Here is a 25845-nt window from a genome sequence, read left to right as displayed (position 1 = left end):
CACTGACATAATCAGTCCAGTAATCAAGGTTTGCTAACAATTGCAAAACTTACAATAGCTCATGGCACTCAGATCAGATTAGCCCAGCATCTAACGAACAGAGAGAGAGAGCTAACAGGCATTCTGGCTCCCTCTTATGGCCGATTGAGGAATACAGCACCCAATCACATTTTACAGTATGTTTAAAGAAACAGGTACAACATTGTTGCATGATTTATATATTGCCAACCCAACTGTTAGAATTATATTCCTAACAGTTTGTTTGATACGTGATGTGATGCGATAGGAAAAGGGGGATAAATATAAAGAACAGACAGGAAATCAGCCATACTGGGAAGGTTGCTTCAAAAGAAACAAGGAGATGACTGCAGAGGGTGAGCAGAAAGTTGACCATGCTGAGAAGAAAAGGGACAGACAGGAAGTCTTTCCTGGCCAAAGGAAGGGTCACATGGTAAGTCACATAGTTTGTTTGGTATTCATCATTTTTACTATTCGTTGTGTCTCCCAATTAATTATAAGTACTGAGCCACCAATGTAATGGACCAATTTCTTGGATTTGGAGAAGGCATTCTAAATGTTTCTTTATTCACATTATTTGCACAAGATGTAGATAACCTGATCATACCATTTGCATAATGCTGTCAATACACAAATTATATCCATTGCTGTAAATGGCACATTTAATTTTTAGAGATATACTGAAATAATGGATATTTTATTGCTATATCGCTGATTAAACTGAGTTTATACTTTATTGATTTCTTAAGTTAGTTAGTTAATAAATATATTTAAAATAAATTAACTTCTGGCGTGATAGAGGCACTTGTGTATACATTTCATAAAATTTCATGGAAAATATTTGTTTAAGAGCTGAAAAGCATATTTAAATTTTTGATTCATTGTGTTTCTGATTACTCTATATATTTTCATGTTTGGGGTTTTTTTTTGTCACCTGTGTTTCGAATGGCTTGGCCATCAAGTGTCACAATTTTGTCCGTTTAAAAAATGCAACAACTGTCAGCCTCCTTTGATGTCTCACTGGGGATTTGTGGTTTAATAAATGAAACACACACTAGATTTTGAAAAGCTAACCAAGACTTTGCAAAATTGGACAGAGGGAGAGCTTCTAATCTACCATATAAGCTAACTGCTCTGAACCATATTTGACTCTACAGACCTGATGCTTCTGCTACTATAATTACCAATCTCATTAGCACCATATCTGTACAGCAGAATTTTGCAGTAAAAGTATAACAGAGTTGGAACAGATCTTGGAGGTCTTCTAGTTCAACTTCCTCCTCAATTAGGAGACCCTATATTACTCCAGATAAATGGCTGCCCAATCTCTTCTTAAAAATCGTCAGTGATGGAGGACCAACACTTCTGGAGGCAAGCCATTTAACTGATTGTCTTGCCTGCTCTTGTGAATACTTAGGCCAATTAACCCTGGAGAAGGCCAAGTCAATAATCAAAGAGAACCAGGGACATTGATCATCAAATGTTATCACTGGTGCCTGTGGATGACATTGCCAAATGTTAGACAGTCCTTTAGTGCAGAGAATCTATCCTGGGGGTGGGCAATCAATTTTCCCAAAGGGATACCTGAGAAACTGGAACTGTTGTGGCAGGCTGAACCAATGTAACCTGATTTGATGTCCTCAAACTCCATCATCTCAATTCTTCAAGCTGTTCCAAGCAAGGCAGAGCATTGCAAAGGCTGAGAAAAAAGCTTTCTCTCCTTGCCTTTCAGCAGCCACCAGCCGACTGAAGGAGACGACTTGAGAGGATCAGCTATGTATGTAATTTTCAGCCAATGTCAGACAGATGTAAGCATAGCAAAGCAGCCACAGCAATAGCTTCAGAGGTGGTCTTCAGCTGGTTTCAAATAGTTCACCCGAACCGGTGGCAGAAATTTTGCCCACTTTGGAGAACCAGTAGCGATGGCTGGCTGGCCACACCCCCTGAACCTGTCGCTGGGTGCTCACCTCACTCATCTGGTCTCCACTTGCTTGCACAGCTCTTTTCATACCGGCTCTCAAAGAGGCTAGCAGCTGGCCGCTGAAAAGTCGTCTGGTTGGTGAAAAAGTGACTGCCCTCACCGCCATCTTCTTTGTGCATGCACAAAGAGGACTTGCAAGGCAATGGCATGCGCATGTGCAAAGAAGATGGCAGTGAGGACAGCCACTTTTTTGCCAACTGGAGGACTTTTCAGCAGTCTGCAGTCAGCCGCTGGCCTCTTTGAGAGCCAGTATGAAAAGAGGAAGCGGCTGGGAGGCTTCTTTGCCAGCCAGTCACTTCCCAGCAATGGCGGCTGGCTGGGAGCCGCCAAAAACTCCAGTCAGCTTGCCTTCTTCACTGGACCAGCCACCATGGAAGGTAAGCAACCAAAGAGGTGGTGGTGGTGGAGGAAGTAGGGAAACAGGGCTGACTAGCAAAGGGAGGGCAGGGGTAGATAGGGAAAAAATCCTAAATAAATTCCTACCTTTTCCTGTGGGTGTGGCTAGGTGGCGGGAATGTGCCTGAGTGGGCGTGGGCATGAGTGATGTCACATTGGCTATGCCCACTCAGTCACATGGCCTCCCCTTAGCCACACTCACCGAACTAGTAGCAAAAAGTTTTGAATCCCACCACTGAATAGATTCATTTGAACACACAGGGGAATGACTGCAGGGGAATGACTTGGCTTCCTCTCCTGGCCCCTGTGGTTGACTTATTTACATTTGATTTTGAATTTTCAATTAACCTTATGCGGGCCAGGCAGGGACAGTCAAAGGACTGGATGTGGTTCGGAGCCGTAAAATGCCCAGGTCTGAATCTAACCTTAAGCAAACATAGATGGGCATTTCCCACAGCCTGCTTTGATGTCCTTCTCTAGCTCAGCTGCCAGGAAGATTTCATGGGACTCCTTATTTGTAGAGACTTTGCCCTTGTGGATCCACAGAGTAGAAACTCTCACTTGTCTCCTCATATGGTGTCCTTTCTATGATGCCCCAAGATGTGTTCTTATCACTCCAATCATTTCCAAATAAGGCTGCACAGATAAATATTATCATTTTTAAGGGTAACCTCACACTCACATATCAGGTGGCCAAATATCTTCAAGTTCTACAACTACCCAAAACTTTTAATTAAATACAGTATTTTATTGCCCTATTCTTTCCTATTCTCAATCACAAATGTTGTGTTAAACTTCTCTTAACTTCTCTTTTCTATTTCTCTTTTTACCATACTGTAAAAGTACTGTACTATATTGTTATTGTGAAGGCTGATCAAAGATTGTAATAAAGATATCTGATTTGGGGGGGGGACACACATGTCTTACCGTGCTCTACTTTCTGCTTTTTGAGATCTGTGTGCAAGAGAGAAACAGGGACAAAATGCAATTCTCTCTTATGTTCAAATATTGCAGAAGTATAATTTTAGGTAATACCATGTTTTCCCGAAAATAAGATAGGGTCTTATTTTCTTTTGACCTATGGAATAAGTGCTTGGCCTTATTTTTGGGGAGGTCTTATTATTTTTGAGGTGCAGGAGGTGGCGAGCGTGGTCACCTCATGGTTGCTGCTGTGTTGCAATATTTTCCAGGAGGGCTTATTTTGGAGGGAGGACTTATTTTGCACTCAAAAGCCTGATTGGGCTTATTATCTAGGGAGGTCTTATTTTCAGGGAAACAGGGTAGCATTAGCATTTGCTAGGACTTTTTTAGGAACAAGTTGCTCTGGATCCAGAGTGTGTTAATATTTCTTTATGAAGAACTGAGAAAGGAGGCAGTGAAGCTCTTCCCTTAAGCATAATCTGTTTTCAACTTCTGGGTGACCTTCCTTTAAATGTCAATATCTGTGTTTAACAGAGAGGGGCAGCTCTCTTTTGAGGTATCCATCCCACTCCATGCTATTAATCTTGTACCGACTCAAATGACCTTACTTGGCAAAGACCCGCATTTCGAATTAGTCAGCACAATGATCTGAAGAATCCATATCCAAACACAAACAGGCTTTGGAAGTCATGATAAGCGCTCTAGCAGAACAACAGGAAGCCTGCTTGCTTGAAACTTGTTCATAGCCAGCCCTGGAAGAGAACAAAGTGTTCTGTTCCACCGATAGGCACCATGGCTCCTCAGCTACTCCTCTGTCTGATCCTCACTTTTCTGTGGAGTCTCCCAAAGGCTGAAAGTAATGGTAAGAAGATCTTCGTTGTCTTTCTTTCTCTTCTTCTATATTACTTGTCTCACATGTGAACTGCATTTGCATGATCTCCCAGCCTTTCCCTCCCTTTCCTCCATCTCAGTTTAAATCCCACATCAGTTTAGCTTCTCCGTGAAACTGATGAATCTGTTGAAAACTTATGCCTTCTAATATAATGTGTTAGCCTGAAGAGGTGCTACCAGGCGTCTTAGTTTTTGCAGTCCTACATATGGCTCTCTCTCCCTATAACTTTTCTGTTTCTGCAATTGGTTTAATTTCTTTTGAAGAAGTACTAATCATTTTTTGTCCAAATAAGAATCAGGTCAGAGGAAGTCTTTTTGCTGAAATGCTCATATATTTGCAGTCTTGTGTGCATGAGTTGTGTAATTTCATTTCCTATTGAAGAATGAAAACAGAAAACAATGCAATCTATTCTATTTCTGAGACTGCAGAAATATTTAGTTAGTTAGTTTGTCAAACATATACGAGATAACAGGTATAAGTATAAACATGGACATGAGCACACTAAATTAGTACAAATAAATGGGGACATTAGGACAGGGACGGTGCTGGTGCATGCTGGTGCGCTTATGCACGCCCCCTTACAGACCTTTTAGGAATGGTGTGAGGTCCATAGTAGACAGTTTAAGGTTGAAGTTATGGGGGTTTGAGGAAGTAAGAACAGAGTCAGTTACTTCCTCAAACCCCCATAGTTATCTTCTGTTTCAGGTGTGGGGAGGCAGGAGATGAATAAAGAAGGCTGAGCTTAGGTGTCTTCAGATTGCAATTTTGTCCACTCAGAAGGATTAGGAAATCACATGTACCCACAATCACTGTTTGTGAGAGTTGCCACCATCAATAGGTAACTTGAGTTCCCCCAAAAAATAGAATTAAAAAATGCACAATGTCAAATGAGGATACCTTTGAAAAGTCAAGGAAAAGGCAAGAATGGCCTCTGTGAAATATGAAAGGAGAAAAGTATCCCTAGTGCAGTGGAGAGAAAAAGATTTCCTTAAATTTCACAAGTTAGGGAGGATAGGGGACAACTGACAGGGCAAACTTCTGACTTATTTGCAATGTACACTCTCCAAAGATTTTTGTCAATGATGGAAGGTTGATCATTCAATACATTGAATGTAACAGAACCTCACTGGGGTTAATAAGCAAACAACTGATTTCCTTTTAATATCATTCCAAAATCATTTGGTTTTTCTGTGTGCTAATCTGTAACTTGTAGGTAAGCATCTTGTTAGCATGACTATATGCTATGTTGATTTCATTGTCATAGGCTATCAGCAACTGTTCTTAACAGGACTCACATTTTAACAGAAGCTACAGAAAAATGGGCTTGCTAGTTAGCAAGAGGAGCACAAAGGCAGCAAGCAGAGTGAAGTGGACAAAATTATTCTGCCCAATGCCATTTTCAACAGGCACATCTGTAAGTGGGAACAACAGGGCAGAATAAAGGAAACATGCCTAATGTAGTAGACAATTAATAGCTCATAGCTCTGCCACATGGGATGGAGAATAAGTCTGGCATATAGCTGAACTAGATGTGAGATTAAATGCACAGCATTTCAAACATAAAAGGCAGTGAAAAGTGAAAGCTGATTCTTATTGGGATAAATGCAAAGTGTATAGGAATCAGCAGCAGTCCTGGCCCCTCCCTCCAACTTTTCTAATGAAGACTTTTTCTAATGAAGAATTTTATTCAAATAGCAATAGCACTTAGATTTATATACTGTTTTACAGTGCCTTACCGCCCTCTCTAAGGAGTTTACAGAGTCAGTATATTGCCCCCAATAATTTGGGTCCTCATTTTACCCACCTCGGAAGGCTGGAAGGCAGAGTCAACCTTGAGCCTGGTGAAATTTGAATTGCCAAATTGCAGGCAGCCGGCAGTCAGCAGAAGTAGCCTGCAGTACTGTACTCTAACCACTGTGCCACAGCAGCTCTTACTTATTAGCAACTTATTTGTTGCATTTAAATATTTCTTAGATTTCTATAATGCCTTTCATTTAAAAACTCAAAATGATATGCCTAGCATTCCTTGTGATGACAATATGTGGAGAGGGGCAGGAGTTTTCTGTGGAATGTTCTAGCACTTGTCCTCTAGATCTTTGGCTTATAACATCTGTTCAGGACGTTATTAGAGATTCTTTCATAAGTGCCTCTTTGGAGATAGAAAGATTCCACCCTATTTAACTGAGGAGATTAATAGATTTCTTAAGTAATTAACCCTGTATCCATCAGAGGTGGACAATTATTGTACCTCCTAATTTTCAGGAAAGTAAAAGAGTTACTTTCAGATTTGTATGACTAATTACTGTAATTTTACAATGAAAGTAGTGTTGGTACTCATGGTTGTTCCTTCTTGTCTGGATTGCCTCAAAGGGCTGTCAGAAGCAGATGACTCAACCCATTTCAAATTGGATTTAGTACAGATTATTGGGGTTGTGGCTGTCTTGATTAGCCTGATGAATAATCTTTTAGCATAGAGAGAGAGTATGATTGTTGGTTTCTTTTTGAACCTCCAGTTTTTTTTAGTGAGTCAAACATAATGTCTTTTTGTATTGTCTATTTGGGCAACAGTTTCAGTGGCTCTGTTCATCTCTCAGGTTATCTTTAATCTGTGTCTCTTGGAGTTTTTCAAGGACAGCTATAAAATGGTATCCCTCAGGGCTATATTCTGTCTTCTGTGCTACCTCAAAACAGTGAAGAAATTCACCAGGAATTTAGAACAAGGTATCATCAGTATGCAGATGATACTCACATGAATTTCTCTATGACCTGTTCAAAAAACACTATGGTTCCCATGCTTGTACCAATGACTGGCTGGATGAGGGATAATGTATTATAACGGAATCCAAATAAATAGAGCTGCTCCTTGTGAGAGATCAGGATTGAGAGGTGGCCGATCTGCTGTTCCCATTTTTTGCTCATCTATTAGCAAGAGAAAGATAGTCTATCCTGTATTCCTCAATGTTTCAGCTATGTACATTCTCTCTTTTTGTTACAAAACCAAACCATTCTATTTTCTGAGGCATTTTAATTGCTTTTATAGAATTTTGTCTGATTCCTATTTGAACAAGTTTTTCTCTCTTATTTTATTTGTTATATATTATATAATATTACACCTTTAACAACCATTGAAAAGTACGACCGCACTGAAAAAAACTGACTTATGACCACTCTTCACCTTTACTACTATTAAAACACCCCTGCAGTCAGGGGATTCTGAATTTGCTTAATCACTATGTGATTCTTTTAATGACTACATGATTATCTGAAAATCATGGCAAAAAAAGTAGTAACATCAAGTGTGGTCACATGATCAATCATTTAGCAACCACATCATCACCTAGTGACAGACAATCCGGTCATATTTTGAGGACTCTCCGTAACTGTTTTACCCAATGCGTATCTGCCTTGGAATCTTTGTGAAAGGTGCTTTGTGAATGCTTAAAATAGACCAAGTATGTGTGCCCTTTAATTAAATGTCAATTTGTGGAACTGAAAAAGCATGTTTTCTCTGTCACAATCCCTACACTCTGAAACCGTATCTCCCCAGAGACAACATGGTACTCATTCTCTTAGAGTTCTGGAAGGTTCTTAAGACTTGAGTTTCTTCCTTAGGCCTATGTTTGGGATGTCTGTGGAGCCTTTGTTGAATCTTTCTTGCATGTTGAATAATGTTTTCATCTGGAGAGTTCTTTTTCTGGTGTTTTTAATATATATTGCTTATACTATAAGCTATCCAAGTCTTTTGGGAAATTTCAGCAAATTCTATACAGAAACACATTTGGTCGGTTAGGGTAGATTGATATTGAACATACACAGAAGCAGAAGGTTGGGAAATGTAATGCAGTAGAGCAGTGGTTCCCAAACTTGGCAACTTTAAGACTTGTGGACTTCAACTCCCAGAGTTCTCCAGCCAGAAGAGCTAGCTGGAGAATTCTGGGAGTTGAAGTCCACAAGTCTTAAAGTTGCCAAGTTTGGGAACCACTGCAGTAGAGTAAAACAAAGGAACAAGAGCTTCTGTGTGGGAATTAAGAAACAGACAGGATTAGCTTTCTACAGCAAAAAAACGATTGTTTGATAGATAAAGGGAAAACTAGATAAGCTAGAGGTAGGATCATTTTTATCAAAGGTGGCAGAAAAGTCAAGAAAGATCAGAGCAAGAGACCTTTGGATCTGGTACTAGGGAAACAACTTGCAAGAGTTGGCCGGTCAAGAGTACATACAAAAAGAGACAGCTAAGAATGTTCCAGCAATTCAGAATACATGTACATGATTAGCCAAATTTAGGAAAAGAAATTTTCAGGGAGTTAGCAGTTTCTAGAACTGTAGAAATAAAAAGTCTACTTGAAATTATTTACTTTATATAGGAAATTAAAGGATACATGATTGGGCTCGTTTCAGACATGAAATTCGGGACTCAGAAAAGCATAAGAACAAAGATTCATGTAAGAATTAAATGAAGACTCAGGAGACACCAGAAGTGAATAAGTAATGTGGATGATGGATCAAAATTTGTGGGTCAAGACTTTCTAAAGAGTCATAGATTGCCAGTAACTTTTTTTAAAAATCCAGAATGACTTAAAGTAGCCTCTAAGAACCAATGGGGTCAACTTCAATGGGAAAACAATTAAGTTTAGTCACAGGTTAAAGTGATTGTACTGAGGTCTAGTAGCCACAGAATCCAATCCCATCTCTATATATTAAATATTAACAAGATGGATGGGAAAACTGAGAAAAGGATTGTTGTGAAGTTTCGGTATCACTGAAAAACAAATCAAGGTGGAAAGGAGAAAGGCTGGCAGTGACCGCTGGAATGTTGCAGAGTATCAGCATTAAAAAAGAGACTATGAAGATTGACTGAATTGCTATAGATTGGGTAGTATAAATGTAATTAACAGAAGGAATGATTAAGGGTTGACAATTCATTCTCACTGGGAATAGGAACAAGTAAAAAACATAAAACCTATAAAATATAAATAAGGAAATATAGGGTTTTTAAAAAAACAAAACTTTATTTAATGACACAGGTTATAAAAGAAGTCAAAATGGAAGGTTTCCAATAAAGAAAATACTCAGTTATTTTTACCCCTCAGTTATTTTTGTTAGGTATAATTACTGATTGTACAGTTGTAGAGATTAACCTGATTTTGCATTTAATAACCGCAGCTAGACTGCTGGTGGAGCAATACTGGAAGAAGGAAGACTTGCCTACTATTCAAGAATGGACACTGAAAGTAACAAACCTACCTGAGATGGCTAAAATATCAGCATATCTCAAGGACCATTCAAACAAGAGATATAAACTGAAGTGGAGAAGATGGATTGACTATACTCAAAATAAATATGGGACTATGAAATTTCAGATAGTTTATGACTGAAGAAACAAGGAATGATATAATCTGTTTAGAGCTAGCCTAGCAAGGAGGAGTTAAAGGTCAAATGAAAGATGATATTAACTTTTTTTAAAGTTTATTTTAGAATGTTTTTGTTAAAGATTTATACCCTGTATTGGTTCTAAGAGCCGAGGTGGCGCAGTGGTTAGGTTGCAGTACTGCAGGCCACTTCAGCTGACTGTTATCTGCAGTTCAGCGGTTCTAATCTCACCGGCTCAAGGTTGACTCAGCCTTCCATCCTTCCGAGGTGGGTGAAATGAGGACCCAGACTGTGGGGGCGATATGCTGACTCTGTAAACCGCTTAGAGAGGGCTGAAAGCCCTATGAAGCAGTATATAAGTCTAACTGCTATTGCTAAGTCGGGGGGGGAGGTTGGGGGGGTTGGGCGGGAGGGGGGAGGGAAGCAAATATTTGTAAAAGTTTTTTTTTCCAAAATTCTCAATTTAAAAAAAAGAAAATACTGAATTCTGCTGTGAAACAAACATGGATGGTAGAAGACTGCTTTTGGAAAGAAAGAATAGGTTTCTGAGGGAGGGAAGAAGAAGGGATACTATAAACCCAGGCTTCAAGTTTACTTCTGAGTGAGCCATTACATGGAATATATACTGCAGTCAAAATTGAGCATTTGGGCTATAAAGCTCAGCTCTCTGACATCTGCAAGTTCTCCAAATATACACTGGGGACTCTTGTAATCCCACAGGGTGGAATTCAGTGGTTGAAAAAGCTTATGTGTAAACTTATGAATCTCATCATAGTAAAATAAATATGGTGTGTGTTGCTCTGTATGTCCATAGGAGGCTATTTCTGTTTAGTTTACTTGTGGTCGTGCCTGATAAAACTCTGTTTGTGATCATGATTTGTCAACTTATTCCTCTCTTGCACATTTCACATATTCATACTTCCTCACTTTAAAAGCTTGTGAAATCATTCCCATGTCAGAAATAATTATTTTTAAAACTCAGGACCATGATTTCTCATAGCATTATCTCTGACTATAATTATACGACATGTACCATATTTTTCAGAGTATAAGACATACCTTTTTTCCTCAAAAAAGAGGGTGGAAATCTGGGTGTATCTTATATACTGAATACAGCAATTTTTTTGCCTCCCAAAACCTTTGCAAAAATAGCCGTGCATAGCCTTTAGGAGGCTTCCAGAGTGCTCCTGGGGGCTGGGGAGAGCAAAAGTGAGCAGAAAAACAGGCCATCTTTTGCTCATTTCCCCCTCTCCCAGCCCCCAGGAGCACTTTATAAGCCTCCTAAAGGCTATGCATGCCCCTTTTTTTTGACAAACAACCGGCCTGTTTTCGCGAAAAATGGGCCATTTTTGGGAGGCCTGCAAAGTGCAAAACCTTTTTTTAAAAATTGCCTCTTCAAAATCTTGGTGCGTCTTATACCCCCAAAAATACTGTAATTTCTTGGGTTATGGACAGGGGTGGGGAGCAGGAGAAATAGTTCATGTCCCTATGATCTTTGTTTTGTTCTTCTTTAGTATTCTTAAAAGGCAAAGTGGCAAATAGGTTTTTGCAAAGAACGAAACGAGCTAATTCTCTGTTTGAGGAATTTAAACCTGGAAACATTGAAAGAGAATGCATTGAGGAGAGATGCTCAAAAGAAGAAGCCAGGGAGGCATTTGAAGATAATGAAAAAACTGTAAGTGTATAACTTGGACTGCTCTTTCTATCTACTCTTTTGGTGCATGTGTGTTTCTATGCACTTATTTCTGTGAGGCCTTCATAATCAAAATCAGATGGTATGAAATGAGTTTCAAGTATGTCTTCATTATGGAATATTTTACCAGATCATTTTTTCTGTGGTTCTTTCTGTTGCTTTTGGCTGTTCCATCCTCCTGACTATATATCTCTTTTCTCCATCCTGCTAAAGAAAACCGGAACTTGGAAGCACTTCCATCCCACATTCTGAGCACCCAACAAATCTGTGTGTCACCTAGAGCACTAAAGAAGTGCTCTTACTACATTTGCATTCATTTATTATCTTGTTATATTTCTCATCCACTTTTTATATTTGAAAATTAACCAGATGATTAATCATGCTTAAAATCCTGCAAAAAATAAAATAAAAATAAAATCCACCCATAATCCAACTCCTCAAAATATTGGAATGGTTGTCTAAATAACTACAGCTTATCCCATTACATAAAAGGCAACAAGCTCTCAAATAAATCACCCTGATCAAGATGTGTACTGTAAATTCTAGTTCATTCTTTTCATTAAAGGAGTGTTCATATTTGCATCAGGAGAATAGAAAAAGATAACCGAGTTTTTAAAATCAGAAATAACTTTTCAGCGAAAGTGCAGTTGAGGAGGAAAACTGTTTATGATATACTGTGATATATTAGTAACCAAAACGTTGCATGAGATTCTTCTTAAATTATTTTTCTTCAATTCCCTGGCTTTGTGATTTTTATTTTATACTATTAAATTCTAATGTGCATGTGTATGTTTTTTTTTTAATCAGGAGAAGTTCTGGAATGTTTATGTAGGTAAGAGATCATATGCTTTTGCTCCACACATTTTTCCTAACATTATATTTAAATATATGCAATGTATTTGATGACTAGGATAAATTAAAATTGACCAGTCTACCCCCATTTTTTATTAATCCAGATTCTTAAATCCTTCTAAACTTAGAAAAATCCCAGTTATAGATACTCTAAAATAAGGCTATAAACAAGTTATTATTATCCATATGTGGGGCATTTCAAAGTCCATAGTATCTGCAGCCATTAATATCCTACTCAAATAAAGTCATCTGGGGAAACTTCTAATTATTTTTTTTTATTTTTATTTATTTATTTAGTTTGTCACTCATGTACAAGATAACAGGAATAAGAATATGAACATGAATAAGGACACAGGAAATGGGTTCAAATAAACAGGGACAATAGGACTGGGACGTTAGGCACGCTGGTGCACTTATGCATGCCCCCTACTGACCTCTTAGGAATGGTTGAGTAGACAGCTTAAGGTTAAGGTTATGGGGATTTGAAGGTGTAACAACAGAGTCAGGCAGTGCATTCCAGGCATTGACAACTCTGTTGCTGCAATTGAGTTTGGTGCTGCAATTGAGTTTGGTGTGGTTTACCTTGAGTTTGTTATCTATTGTGTGCTTGTGCAGTTGAAGCTGAAGTAATCATTGACAGGTAGGACATTGTAGCAGATAATTTTGTGTACTACGCTTAAGTCAGACCATAGGTGGCATAGTTCTAGGTTGTCCAAACCCAAAATTTCAACCTGATGGCATAAGGTACTACACAATTTGGTCAAACTTTATCCATAGCACCATCTGTCCACAGAACCAAGTTTCCTTTTCCTATAAAGGGCTGAAGTAATGTAGTTCCATGTGTTAAACTTGTTTAGATTTGCTATATACCTTGTCAGAAAGCTTTCTTGGTAATTTGCATGTAAGCTCTTCCTCTGTGCAGAGTATTTGTTTGATAAAGTTGATTGATCCAAAGTTGAGTATAAGTATTATTCATTATGTCCATCTTAAAAATTCCATACTTGGTACTGTATTTGAACTTCTCTTCCCAGAAATAGTGTAACAGTAACTTGGATTTTTCTTCTGAACATGTAAATACAGTATTTCTGCATTTTGGATTTTAACTTCTTTTTTTTCATGATAGATGGGGATCAGTGTTTATCAAACCCCTGTCATTATGGTGCGACATGCAAAGACGGCATTGGTAGCTTTAGCTGTACCTGCTTGGATGGCTATCAGGGGAAAACCTGTGAATCTCGTAAGTTGAGCTGGAACCAGAAGGCTTAAGGGGAAGAATAGAGTCATTTTATTGCTATGGCCCCAATGATGCTTCAATCTAAGTGACTGTCAGTTCCCATAAGATCTCACTGAAATCTTTGAAGATTTGGGGGGTGGGAGGAACCTCACATCTTTTCAAATTTTTTACAAGACTTGTTAAGAGGATGGTAGGAGGAGGAAGAAGGATGCCCAAATAAAATTAACACAATTTTCCAAGGTTTAGCTGCCATCCAAGAAAAAAACATATGTGGTCCAGATTTAGTTATGGGAAGTTAACAGCTTTGTAGGTGAACTGGTGTCTTGAATATATGATAGCTCTTTACAATATTCTTGGCAGAAGTAATGGAAAAGGATGTTTCTAAGTGTATGGACAATCCATTCAGAAATATTAGAAGATAAAAAGTACCTGGATGGATCCTGTCAGACTGTTTTTTTTAGCTAACATCCTCGCCTCAGGTCTACAACTGGTACAGTATACAGTGAAAAAAAGCAGTAGCTTGGTTATCCTTGAATTTCTCTACTTATCTTTTAAAACTAGTTGGCCATTGTCTGGAACTATGATTTCAAGATTCTTTTTCTGATCAGCCATAGCTAGCTCAGACCTAATTAATGTGTATGTGAAATAGGTGGAGTTTTTACACTGATATCTAAAATGTGGAATTTGATTACACTAACCTGCTTTTTTAAAAGACATTTACTAAAATGGACTAATCTTACTCAGGCTGGATGGGTGCACTCCTATCCCAATATGAAGATGGAGCCAGGATAAAGAAATGTGCAACTACCTGCCCCGCTCCCCCCCAAAATATAACCCCAAGTTTAGCTGATATGTTTCCTCTATTTTGTGGAAAAATACATGAGGCTTATAGTTTTCTTCAATTTGTCCCATCAATAGTTGAAAATAAAGTCCATTGGCAGAAAAGAGTGAGGAGGCCAGATTCCTACCAGCTGTTCTGATCCAGCCTTAGCAGAAACAAGAAACAGACTCCTTGTCCTGAAAAACCCCTCTTTATCTATCTCCTGTGAATTAATGGCATTCACATACCAGAAAGTCCAGGCAATAGTCCTTCAAAGAGTTAACTGCAGTAACAGACCTTATCAGTTCTTTGAGATAATTGCCAGACCATGAGCTCCCAGCTGCAAAATTGCAAATTAAGTGCTGGCAAGTACTGTAGTCTCTGAGACACAAAGCACGATGATCCAAATCTTCCAAAATCTGAACTGTTGTCTCCCACGACCACCAATCCCTTTCCTTCTATTTATTCCCCAGCCATGGAGGGGGTCATTCAGCATCCATGTGTGCCTTGCTTCCTAAGTCAACTCCTTGTCCTCAGTTGTTCTCCTCTCCTAACAGTTCTGCGCATATGCGTATCTGGAATAGGCCCCAGCTCAGCGGTGTGTTCCGGCTCCTGTTGCAACCGGTACGCTGCAATGGGACCGGGCATCCACCATGTGGACGCGCACAGTGCACAAGCATACCCACTGCCTGCAACGCTCCAGTTGCTCGGCGGAGCGTCGCACAGGCACCGTACGCCCCGTGCACGGGCGCAAATGCCTCAGTCGGCTAAAATAGAGGTAAAGAGAGCGGGTGGGCGGATGGGTCCTCTGGAGCACCATACTAGAATGGTACCTGGTGCTCCCAGCAGGCACCGGTATGCCCATACTGGGGCGTAATGGTCATATCCCACCACTGCCCCAGCTGTTCTTCCTCCTCACTTATCTCAGCCGCCATAGGCAGCTGCCGCTATGGAGGCTGGGAAATGTCAGACAGCCCTGGCTCTATCTCTGCATCCAACACAGAGCATCCATCAGAGCCTTCCCCAGACTCCCGAACTGGCCCAAGTTCCTCCCCAACTTCCACATTATCCCAGTATGCCGCCAGCTCCACTGGCAGCTGTCGGGCCACAACACCAGCATCACTTCTGCTTCTGCAACCAGTTTCTGTAACATCATATTATAAGCAAGCAACATAGGATTGCTAAGGAAATTGGCTATGGCTGTCACAATTTTATCTTTGTATAAAGAAGATTTTTTTTTATTTACTAATGCTTTGTCTGCTTATTTTTTTACATAGTCATAATTAAGTCCTGCAGATTGGACAACGGTAACTGTTGGCACTTCTGCAAATTTGATCAAAACAAAATTCACTGTTCATGTGCTGAAGGTTACATTTTGGGAGATGATGGGCAGTCTTGTGTTGCTGGAGGTATGAATGTATTTGTGTAGTTAAAACAATTAATTATAACATTTTATTTTGGTTTTCTCTCTTCTCTTTGGTTAGCCAAAGACAGATGTGTTATTCCTACTGGGCTATGTATATTCTGTCGTAATTTAAAAATCAGAATGTTAAAAAAAAACTGAGTTCAATTTTTGGTTGTATTATATAATATATTATTTTATTATAAAGGAGAAAGGCAACATTTTATATGGTAACAAAAGGGCCAGATCTCTATCTACCTTTTTAAATGCATTCTGATAGCTTTTCAACTCTTGACTTCATGGTACCTTTACTGTCACAATCTACTGTATCTCCGTCCATTGGCAACGAAGGCTAGCTAAATATAACTTTATTCATTGATAGGAATTATTTCCTTATGTAGAGACAGAATTGTTAGAAGTGGGCTAATTAATCAGCATTCCAATACGTACTTATTAAAATAATAGAAATGGCAGTTATCTAATTTCTTAATCGTTCTCTCACTCAGAATAAGCTTATTTAAATATAAAGGTGTCCTCTTCTTCTTTTGTATTCTTGTTTCTTGATCTCATGTTCTATTATTACCACATCACATAATTAAAAATCTTCATTATGATATTTCAGGTGACTTTTCATGTGGTAGAAATATAAAAGTAAGGAACAAGAGGGAAGCAAGTCTGCCTGACTTTCAAGAAGATTTCTCTGATGCCTACGATGTGATTGACCAAGATAATTTTGTTGAAACTCCTACAAATTTCTCTAGCTTAGTTCCTATAATGAAGCCCCAGAATGCAACTATACCGCACAAATCTGATAATTCAGACCGTGATGTCAGAGTTGTTAATGGAACAGACTGCAAACCGGGTGAATGTCCATGGCAGGTAAATGGGTTCAATTTGTATGTCCGAATACTAATTGATTTATACCCCAAATTTGTTGAAACAGTGAAACATGCATTACTTTTAGTCTCCAATTAATTTTCATAACGTGTGTGTATGTGTGTGTGTGTGTGTGTGTGTGTGTGTGTGAGGGGGAGGGAGGGCGGGAGGGGGTGAGAGAGAGAGAGAGAGAGAGAGGGAGGGAGAAGATACTGGCTGTGATTTGTGATTGCACAATGAAATCTCCACCTATTCACCTTGGACATACTGTATTTTTCAGAGTATAAGACAAACCTTTTTCCCTCAAAAAAGAGGCTGAAAATCTGGGTGCATCTTATACACTGAATACAGCAGTTTTTGCCTCCCCAAACCCCGCCCTCTACACCAAAATGGCTGTGCATAGCCTTTAAGATCCTTGAAGAGTGCTCCTGGGGGCTGGGGAGGGCAGAAATTAGCAACAAATGGGCTGTTTTTTGCTCAATTTTGCGCCCGCCCCCCAGCCCTCTATAAGCCTCCTAAAGGCTATTCATGCCCTTTTTTTGAAAAAAAATCAGGCCTGTTTTCGCGAAAAATGGGCCATTTTTGGGAGTTCTGCAGAATGCAAAAACTTTGTTTAAAAAATTTGCCTCTTCAAAACATTGGTGTGTCTTATACTCTGGTGTGTCTTATACTCCAAAACATACAGTAGATAAAAAGGCATAGGATTTTAAATTCCATAGTGCCTTTTTTTGACTCTCCTTGAAGATGTTCCTGGCCATCTGTTATGAAATCAATATTCCCAAAATAATGATTATTTAATTTCTTTGTTTATTTATTTATTTATTTTATTACATTCTTATGCCAGCTATCTCCCTTATCAACATAACATCTCTGGACAGGTTTAGTCATATAACTTTATTACTTCTATTTTTTAGGCACTTCTGATAAATGATCAAGGAGAGGGGTTTTGTGGAGGAACAGTTTTGAGTACCGTACATGTACTTACTGCAGCCCACTGCATAAACCAAACCAAGCACATTAAAGTTGTTGTAGGTGGGTATTTAAATTGTTGTCTATCTTCAAAAATATTTACAGTGCAAGCCAACACTATCTGTGTCTTCTGATGTAACCCCAAATTAGTATGCATAAAATTGCAACCTAAGTTACATATATGTTTTTGGTTACTAATATGTCTCAAGCCACACAAAATCAGAGTGCAATCTTTTTGCTGTCCTAAAGTTAATGGCAATTGCATTTAATGACATTCTTCACTCTCTGCTACAGCTATATGTTTATGTTTAAGGGCGCTGTAGCTGTAGCCTGTATGCCATACCTGTATGTTACACAACACTAGCTTCTTACACACTCTAAGCCAATGTTTCTCAAACTTGGGGTTTTTAAGATGGGTGGACTTCAACTCCTAGAATTCCCCAGCCAGCATGCTCCCCCCATCTTAAAGCTGCCAAGGTTGAAAAACAATGGACAAGCTGTAATATATTTCATTTGATTTTGGCTGAGAATATTGTGTAACCAACGTGTTGTCAGAAGCATTCATAGGTAGACAGAAAAAAGAAGAACAGAGGATGGGTAATGGACAAGCAATACAGATCGCAAAATGCTTTCGCATACATACTTGCATCAGATGTCCTAATATAAATATGTTATCATGGCAATTGTGTGATGATATCATCACATGCTTTGTTTTTTGGCATTGTCACAGTTTGTTACAGCGGCTACCAACTGTAATTTGTAAATCATGTATTTTGGGTCAGAATTTTGCCCAGCAAAAATGGAAATGATCTACACAATTCTCCCCTTTTAAGGTCTTTCTTTTTGTCATTGTCTTTTTAAAATAATATATGGAGATTTACCATGGTTACTTATATTTTGATCCTATGGTCTGTATTGCTTTTCCTATGTAAGAAACACATTCAAGCATTGCTTTAACATAAATTAATTGTAAAGAGACAAAAGAAGACAAAAGTAGCCTTATAGCTGTAACCATGATATATAATTCTGATTAGATATGTTTCTTGGCTAGATATAGTTTATAACTTTTTTTTATATGAAAATGTTTATCTGATTATCAAAAATGTGGATAGCTATGTTGCACCATACAATTTTACTAATTTTACTTTGGTCTTCCACAGGGGAAGTGGACATATCAAGTAGAAAAACTGGACATCTTCTCGCTGTGGATAAAATATATGTGCATCAAAAATTTGTTATGGACACCTACGACTATGATATAGCCATCATCCAGTTGAAGACCCCTATCCGATTCTCTGAAAATGTGGTTCCTGCCTGCCTTCCCACTGCTGATTTTGCCAACCAAGTCCTGATGAAACAAGATTCAGGCATTGTTAGTGGATTTGGGCGCATTAAAGAAAGAGGACGGACCTCCAACACACTTAAAGTGGTTACGCTTCCTTATGTGGACAGGCACGTCTGCAAGCTTTCCAGCAATTTCCCAATTACTGAAAATATGTTCTGTGCTGGCTACCATACTCTGGCTCAAGACGCATGCCAGGGAGATAGTGGAGGCCCCCATGTCACTGCATACAGTGATACCTACTTTGTTACTGGGATTATCAGCTGGGGGGAAGGGTGTGCACAGAAAGGCAAATATGGTGTTTACACAAAAGTGTCCAAATTCATCTCTTGGATAAAAAGAATAATGCGTCAAAAGCTACCCAGAACAGAGTCAGGCACTGCTCGGCCCTAGAAATCACCCAATGGCATCTTTCATGCAGTGATTAGAACCTAGTCTTAGGTTAGAACATTTGGTATATTCATTTGGTTCTTTTCAGATGTGTTGCCATTTTTAAATATAACATTAAAGTAATGTAACTTTCCTATTTATCAAGGGCTTTTTTCTCTGGTAACAACCCTCTTGTGACACGTAGAAGGAATTAGGGTATTCCATTTCAGCTGTCATCGCTTGTGTTCCTAACTTTTATGACCTTTTCTAAAGATTTATAAAGGTTTATAATTGATAATCCTTCAAGTAGAAGCTCAGCAGTGATATTTGGTCCCTTTGTATATAACCTCCAGTTCCCTTGAGACCATCAGTTGGGTTAATCAAGGTAGTGCCCAACTGGGTAATCAGCTGAATTGTTTTTCAATTTAATTTAATTCAGTACTGTTATCTGCCAATGCAATGGAAGAGGGGTTAGACATCATAAAATCTTGCTCCCCTAATCCAACACTTCATGTCAGAAATTTCTTGAAGAAAGTGAACAGAATTCTGTATTTCCTATGGGAAATTATAAATTTACGACTAGCCTACAAAGAAAATATCTATAAAATGTTTTATTGATGGCATTTTCCCCCAGTGAGATTAGCCAAAATGTATCCAAATTTATCCCCCAAATGTTGGAGATGTAGCCACAAGTCTGGAACATTCTACCATATGTGGTGGACATGCCCCATCACAAGGAAATATTAGTGAAAAATTCAGAAATGGCTGGAAGAAATTATGGAGCAAAAAATAGAATTGAAACTGGAATCATTCTTATTAGGAATATTAGACCCGAAAACAGACAAACAATTTCAATACATAATACTGCACATACTCACTGCAGCTAGGATTGCTTTCGCACAAAACTGGAAATGAATCAATATACCCATAGATGAAACAATAATTAAACGGGTACTCAATTGTGCAGAGATGGACAAAATGATCATGGAATTAAAACAAAGAGAAGAATTGGATGTCTATAAAATATAGAATAGAATGTATAAGTGGCTAGAAAACAGAAGCCAAAACAGGAAATAGAAGTCTTTGTGGGTTTTTTCCGAAACTAGTATTGAATAAAAATTAACCAAAGTTACTAATTACTATCAAATTTAAAGTATTGACTACAGTGTAAATATAATCATGATATTAACAAATAATATTATTACAAGTGTTAGTACTACTGTTGTTACATTATTAGAGAAGTTAAAATTGTTAGGAAGGCAATGGAAAATGGAGAATTACAAAGGCTAAACATGAATGCTGATACAGAAGGTTGTATAACTACTTTATATTGTTATGTTTGTCTTGTTTTTTATTTCTTTATTTTTTGTTGTGTTTTTCTTTCTGTTTTTAAAGGTAAAAATGTTTAATAAAAACTGTTTTGAAAAAAAGAATTCTGCATTTCCCAAATGGTTATTCCATTCGCACGCTCACATTTTGAGTTTATTTTGTGTAATCAGAATTTCCAGTGACAGCATCTGACTGAGATGATCATTAACTGGGTTATGGGAACAGAATATATTCGATATGCTTTTTTAATTGTATTATTGTATCACAAGAATTAGGGGGACCCAGTCGCTCAGTGGCTAAGACGCTGAGCTTGTCGATCGAAAGGTTGGCAGTTCGGCAGTTTGAATCCCTAGTGCCACGTAATGGAGTGAGCTCCTGTTACTTGTCGCAGTTTCTGCCAACCTAGCAGTTTGAAAGCATGTAAAAAAAATGCAAGTATGAAAATAGGGACCACGTTTGGGGAGAGGGCATCTGTGTTTTGTGCACGTACGGCATTTAGTTTTGCTGGCTACAGGACCACAGAGATGCCTTCGGCTTTGAAATGGAGATGAGCACTGCCCCCTAGAGTCAGGAACGAATAACACATATGTGCGAGGGGAACATTTACTTTTACCATTATTACAAGAATTTTGAGGGTTTTTTTTATGAAAATAGGTTTAATTAAAAAGTTAAAAGATTTTTCAGATTTGTGTGAGAGATATATAAGATTTTGGGAGCTCAATTAAAATAGAGCGTAAGCTTCACATTTACAAATTTTCTTTCTCTTGGTGAAAACTTCAGTGCATTATTTTCTGATTTTATGCTCTGAATCTTAGTTTAATACAATTAACTTAATATTTTGACACGTCATCCAAGAAATATAAGAATTGAATCCAGTTATGAGCTTCCAACATAACTAATCCATTTTTGTTTATGTTCAGCAGCAAAAGGAGCAGCACAAAAATAGACAAAGTAAAGGCTTAAAATGAAATCCCTTGTCAATGAGTGACAGCTACAAAAATTAAAACTCATAAATGTAAGGCAAAAGAGAAGAAATATTTAAAAACTCAGTAAATATAAAAATGTTAAATTTTGAAATCATAGAAACGTATCAGCTGACAGAGGACATGAACACAGAGTTCTCAAATATCTAATAATTAAACCGAGATATTTATTGGGAAATCCCTGTTAGAGGAAGCCGACATTAGGCAACTCTTATATTCTCTATTATTTCAAAAGAAAGCAAATATTTCTTTTTTGCACGTGTACTATTGCATTGAATGAATGTAGCAGACATTAGTTTTAAAAATTTAGGTAGGCTAAGAATCATTAAACCTCATTTTTTTCATAACTAATGTTCAGTGAGAATAATCCCACATATTTACATAAAGTTTATATATTCCTCTGCTACTGGTCAGTACGTTTTCCATATTCATTTATCCAATATTAAATCAACTGCAGCAAGTTCACACAATCAGTAAAATATATCTATATGACCAATGTAAGTATATAAAGTAATAAAACCAGTACTGTGGTTTATTATCCAATCCTTGTCCATGTGTGGAATAGTTCACCATACCTTCGTCAGATATTCATTTTGAAGGTGATGAAGGGCAATATCATTGGTATTCATAGACAAACCTATATTAACAACCACATATTATGAGAATGAGAATGGAATGCCAAAGCAGCATAAACAGGTAAATGAAGTATGGGGCTCAGTTTAGAAGGGGAATGATTCTTTTAATTACATACTCAAATACAGTAATAAAATAAAATGTTCAGTTTTGGAATCATCCTCATATTTGTTACAAATCAATATTCCCAAAAGATCCAACAGTATTAAAAATATGGAAGACCATTCTTACTAAATGCATCATGAACTTAAATCTAAGCAAAACTAAAAAGAATCAGGCCTGGAGTATCAACTCTCCTATATGCCATATTTCTGATACACAATTAGGATATTTTACCATAAAATGTCTAAATATGCATAAATGTTCATAAATATAAAGTAGAGGGAGACAATTGTAACCTTTTCCTGAAAGTCCTCTTCTTCTTAAGAGGAACTGCTTAGGGTGCATCTCAAATTCTTAATTTTGAGTACAGTAAAAAATTTATTCCCACAACAATGCCCCAGTGGAAACAGAGATGAAAGTTTTAAATATAAAACACACATAAACTGAACTAATCTTTAGTGCAAGAAAGTTGGCAACATTTAGGCAGTTAGGAACAGAAGGAATCAACAGAGCAGCCACAGCTGTGCAAACTATTGATTTAATGTTGCCAATAGTTCTTTGTAACATGACCCAGATATGGATATATCTATGGCACCTTTTCCAGCTTATTTCAGAATATAGAGATCTAAAATACTATTAAATATCTATGTAGTTCTTCTAATTAGAGCTAGAATTAGAAGTTTCCCTTCTCAAGTTTAGCTATGCTAAGGTAGCATAGAAAAGATTACAAAAATCAATAGTACCTCTTTTTGAAACAGATGTTTTTACAATGAATTTCTCAAAATGTCAACCCTGATTCTGTGTGTGTGTGTGTGTCTTTACCAACTTTCTATTGTAAAATGACTTCAACTGTTAGAGGGCACATAGTGATTTATGATTTTAATGATGGTGCAGAATATTGACATCATGCTGGGGAGTTACGTTGGGGCAAGAAGAGGCAGAACATAAACAGGCTTCATGCAGATAAAACATAAATGTAGCAGAATTAACATGCTTTCCAGGTTTACCAGCACACTAACTCAAGCTTGAATTCAAGCCATGTATTATAGCTTGCAGGCACATAAATACTGACTGGAATCCAAAATCTTGAGTAACAAGAAAACTGCAGTCTGTGTTTACTTTAACCACAGACTCAAAAAAATAATGTTCCCTTACATTTCCAGTAAATGAAATACTCTCTTGTGAAGTAATGCATTTCACTTTCAAGTGAAAGTATAGCAGTTAGATCATGAAACCATGGAGACTTTTAACCAGGGTCATCCTCATTGTGGAACTTTGCTAGATGATTTTCAGGGTCATTATTTCACAGTTCAAGTTACCTTACAGGTGGTTGTGGTATGGAAAAATTGGAGAAGGGAATGTTAGCACTGCACTTTCAGTTTTAATCTTTGAAAAACAAAATGAAAATGCATATTATAGCAAGCCATCTGACTCAGAAGAAGAATCAGGCATGAAATGCTACCAGTTCAGACTGGTTCGCCTGAACCAATAGTAAAAATGCTACTGGTTCGCCAGAACCAGTAGTGAAAAAATGCTACTGGTTCAGCCAGACCAGTTTTTCCAATGATCAGCTGTGACAGGCAATTTATATTAGAATATATTATATTCTAGCTAATCTAAATCACATGGCACAGCAGATTCCCCCCCCTCGCTGTTTGCTTACCTTTGCAGGCATGCTTGGTAGCAGGCTCTGCCCACCTACCCAGATGTCATCATGTCCATTTTTGATGCTCTGTGCATGCGTGGGCTCACATTGCAACCAAACAGGTAGCAAAGGTAAGTGGATTTCACCCCTGAGAAAAATATTCCCATTTTAGTGTAGGAAAGAAAAATAAATTCTTTTTTTTTTTAGATGACTTAGATAAATTTACAACAAAATGTTTCATGCAAGGATTTGCAGAGCTCAGATATCTTCTAAGCTTTCTTCTCTGAGCTTTAATAATGAAATAACGGGACAAGATGAAAGGACACAAGAAAATCAATCTTCATCTGTATGTCCAAAGGATATTAGACAAGGTTTCTCCTTTTTGCAAAATGGAGGGATTGTTTTGCTTTCAACTATAATCTCCTGAGCACCAAATTCACTTGTTGACATTCTATCCTATGCGTCAGTAACAAAGTCCAACATTCTTCCAATGTTGTTATCAGCAAAATTATGCTGTCAGCTTGGGACAAAACCTCCCCACTGAACATCTGTGCAGTTTTGGGAAGGAAACAATTACAGTATATGAAGTAGGTCATGGCAAAATGACTCAAAATGATTTTTCAAGCATATTTCCAACAGGCTAAATAAATCTATTCTCTTTTCAACACATTTTTGCCATCACACGAAATGTTTCTCTGATCATGACCTTGCTTTCATTCCTAAATAGGATGACATTCTCTTAGTAATGTTGTCACATAGCCATTTCCTGATTCTATATCACAATATGAGCATGTGCATACGCAGAGCGTCAAAAATGGACGTGATGATGTGTGGGTGGGCAGGTGGATGGAGCCTGCTACAGAGCACGCCTGCAAAGGTAAGCAAATAGCAAGGGGGAGAAATCCGCCGTGCCACATGATTTAGATTAGCTAGAAAGCAGGAAATCCTGCTGCCTAACTAATATACATCGCGCATCATAGCTACGTTGGAAAATCATAGCATTTTTTTTTACTACTAGTTCAGGTGAACCAGTCCCAGCCAGTAGCATTTCACCACTGCTACAACCTCATATTAATACTAAATTAAAAATTAACATGAACAGATATTGAGTGCTTACTTTGTTGAAATTGGTTTTTTTTCTAACCAGAACTTGTATATATGGCACAATTTTAGTTGTAACTATTTATTAACTATACTGTTCGTTTACCCTATATGGTTTTAGAATGTATTTTCATATTCATACGTTAACATGTGAGTTCTCCTAGGAGGATTTTATTCTAAAAGTCAGAGTGCAAATATTTGAATTAGACATAAATTGCTGCTTTTGCTTCCAAGGTTCCAAACAGTTCAAAAACTAATCTGCCAATTTTTAACACTTATTGAATGTCCAATTTTTTAAAAAAGAAAAGTTAGTTTACGTATTTGTTTGAGCTGATACTTGATGAAGAAAAGTGGATAATAATTACAATAGATTATATTTATTATTGTAAGAAAAGTCAAACTTATCTCCAGAATCTGGTTTGTTGCATGCACAGGCCAATGTGTTTTCAAGTATTCTATGCCAAACTGTTTACATGTTATATGTCAAAACAAAACTTGAACTTGTCTTGGTTACTAAGACGCCGCCCAGCAAAACAACTGTGCATATAGGAGCCAACAGGAACAGACAGATAGAGGCTCTATGACACTGAGGTAGCTCTTTCAATGAGTCAAAGAAAGTGCTTCATGCATGCTCGGCATAATAAGAAGCACTCCCTTTAAAGCATTTGCAGAGCCAAAAAGGACTATTGTTTCCTTTCGGGTTGCTGGGGGTTTGCACAGGTTCGGGCAATCCTCTAGTGAAGATTCTGTATGGTTTGGTGAGCCCTCAAATCCCACTCCTCGATGGCCCCACCCACCCCTCCCCGCCCACCAGAGGTGGGTTCTTATTGGACCGGTTCGGCCGAGTAGGTAGTAACTCGGCCTTCTGTGCCCCCGAACCAGTTCTATCCATCTTGTTTTTTTGCTTCTGCACATGC

The 25845-nt window shown here is 38.0% G+C and overlaps 1 protein-coding gene and 1 long non-coding RNA gene across 2 annotated transcripts; both read left to right on the top strand.

Annotated features, from left to right (window-relative positions):
- The first annotated feature begins 3856 nt into the window (after positions 1 to 3856).
- LOC116514677 (coagulation factor X-like) lies at positions 3857 to 19785 on the top strand. Its single transcript, XM_032226324.1, has 8 exons — positions 3857 to 4178; positions 11093 to 11253; positions 12079 to 12103; positions 13247 to 13360; positions 15455 to 15586; positions 16202 to 16458; positions 17370 to 17487; positions 18585 to 19785. Exons 1-8 carry the CDS (start codon positions 4109 to 4111, stop codon positions 19157 to 19159), a joined length of 1452 nt encoding a protein of 483 aa, XP_032082215.1. The 5' UTR covers positions 3857 to 4108; the 3' UTR covers positions 19160 to 19785.
- A 4116-nt stretch (positions 19786 to 23901) lies between these two features.
- Positions 23902 to 25502, top strand: LOC116515044. The gene is made up of 2 exons (XR_004256184.1): positions 23902 to 23958; positions 24555 to 25502. It is a non-coding gene; the product is annotated as an uncharacterized LOC116515044 (long non-coding RNA).
- Positions 25503 to 25845: the final 343 nt, after the last annotated feature.

This window comes from Thamnophis elegans, chromosome 11 (genome assembly GCF_009769535.1).
Source record: "Thamnophis elegans isolate rThaEle1 chromosome 11, rThaEle1.pri, whole genome shotgun sequence".
NCBI classification, from domain to species: Eukaryota; Metazoa; Chordata; class Lepidosauria; order Squamata; family Colubridae; genus Thamnophis; species Thamnophis elegans.
Note: the sequence above shows the minus strand (reverse complement) of the source record. Positions and strands in the feature narration are given on the sequence as shown.

Coding starts and splice junctions, on each gene's coding strand:
- LOC116514677 (XM_032226324.1), top strand. CDS start 4,109: ATGGCTCCTCAGCTACTCCTCTGTCTGATCCTCACTTTTCTGTGGAGT. Junction 4,179..11,092: donor CCCAAAGGCTGAAAGTAATG/GTAAGAAGATCT, acceptor GTTCTTCTTTAG/TATTCTTAAAAGGCAAAGTG. Junction 17,488..18,584: donor GCACATTAAAGTTGTTGTAG/GTGGGTATTTAA, acceptor GGTCTTCCACAG/GGGAAGTGGACATATCAAGT.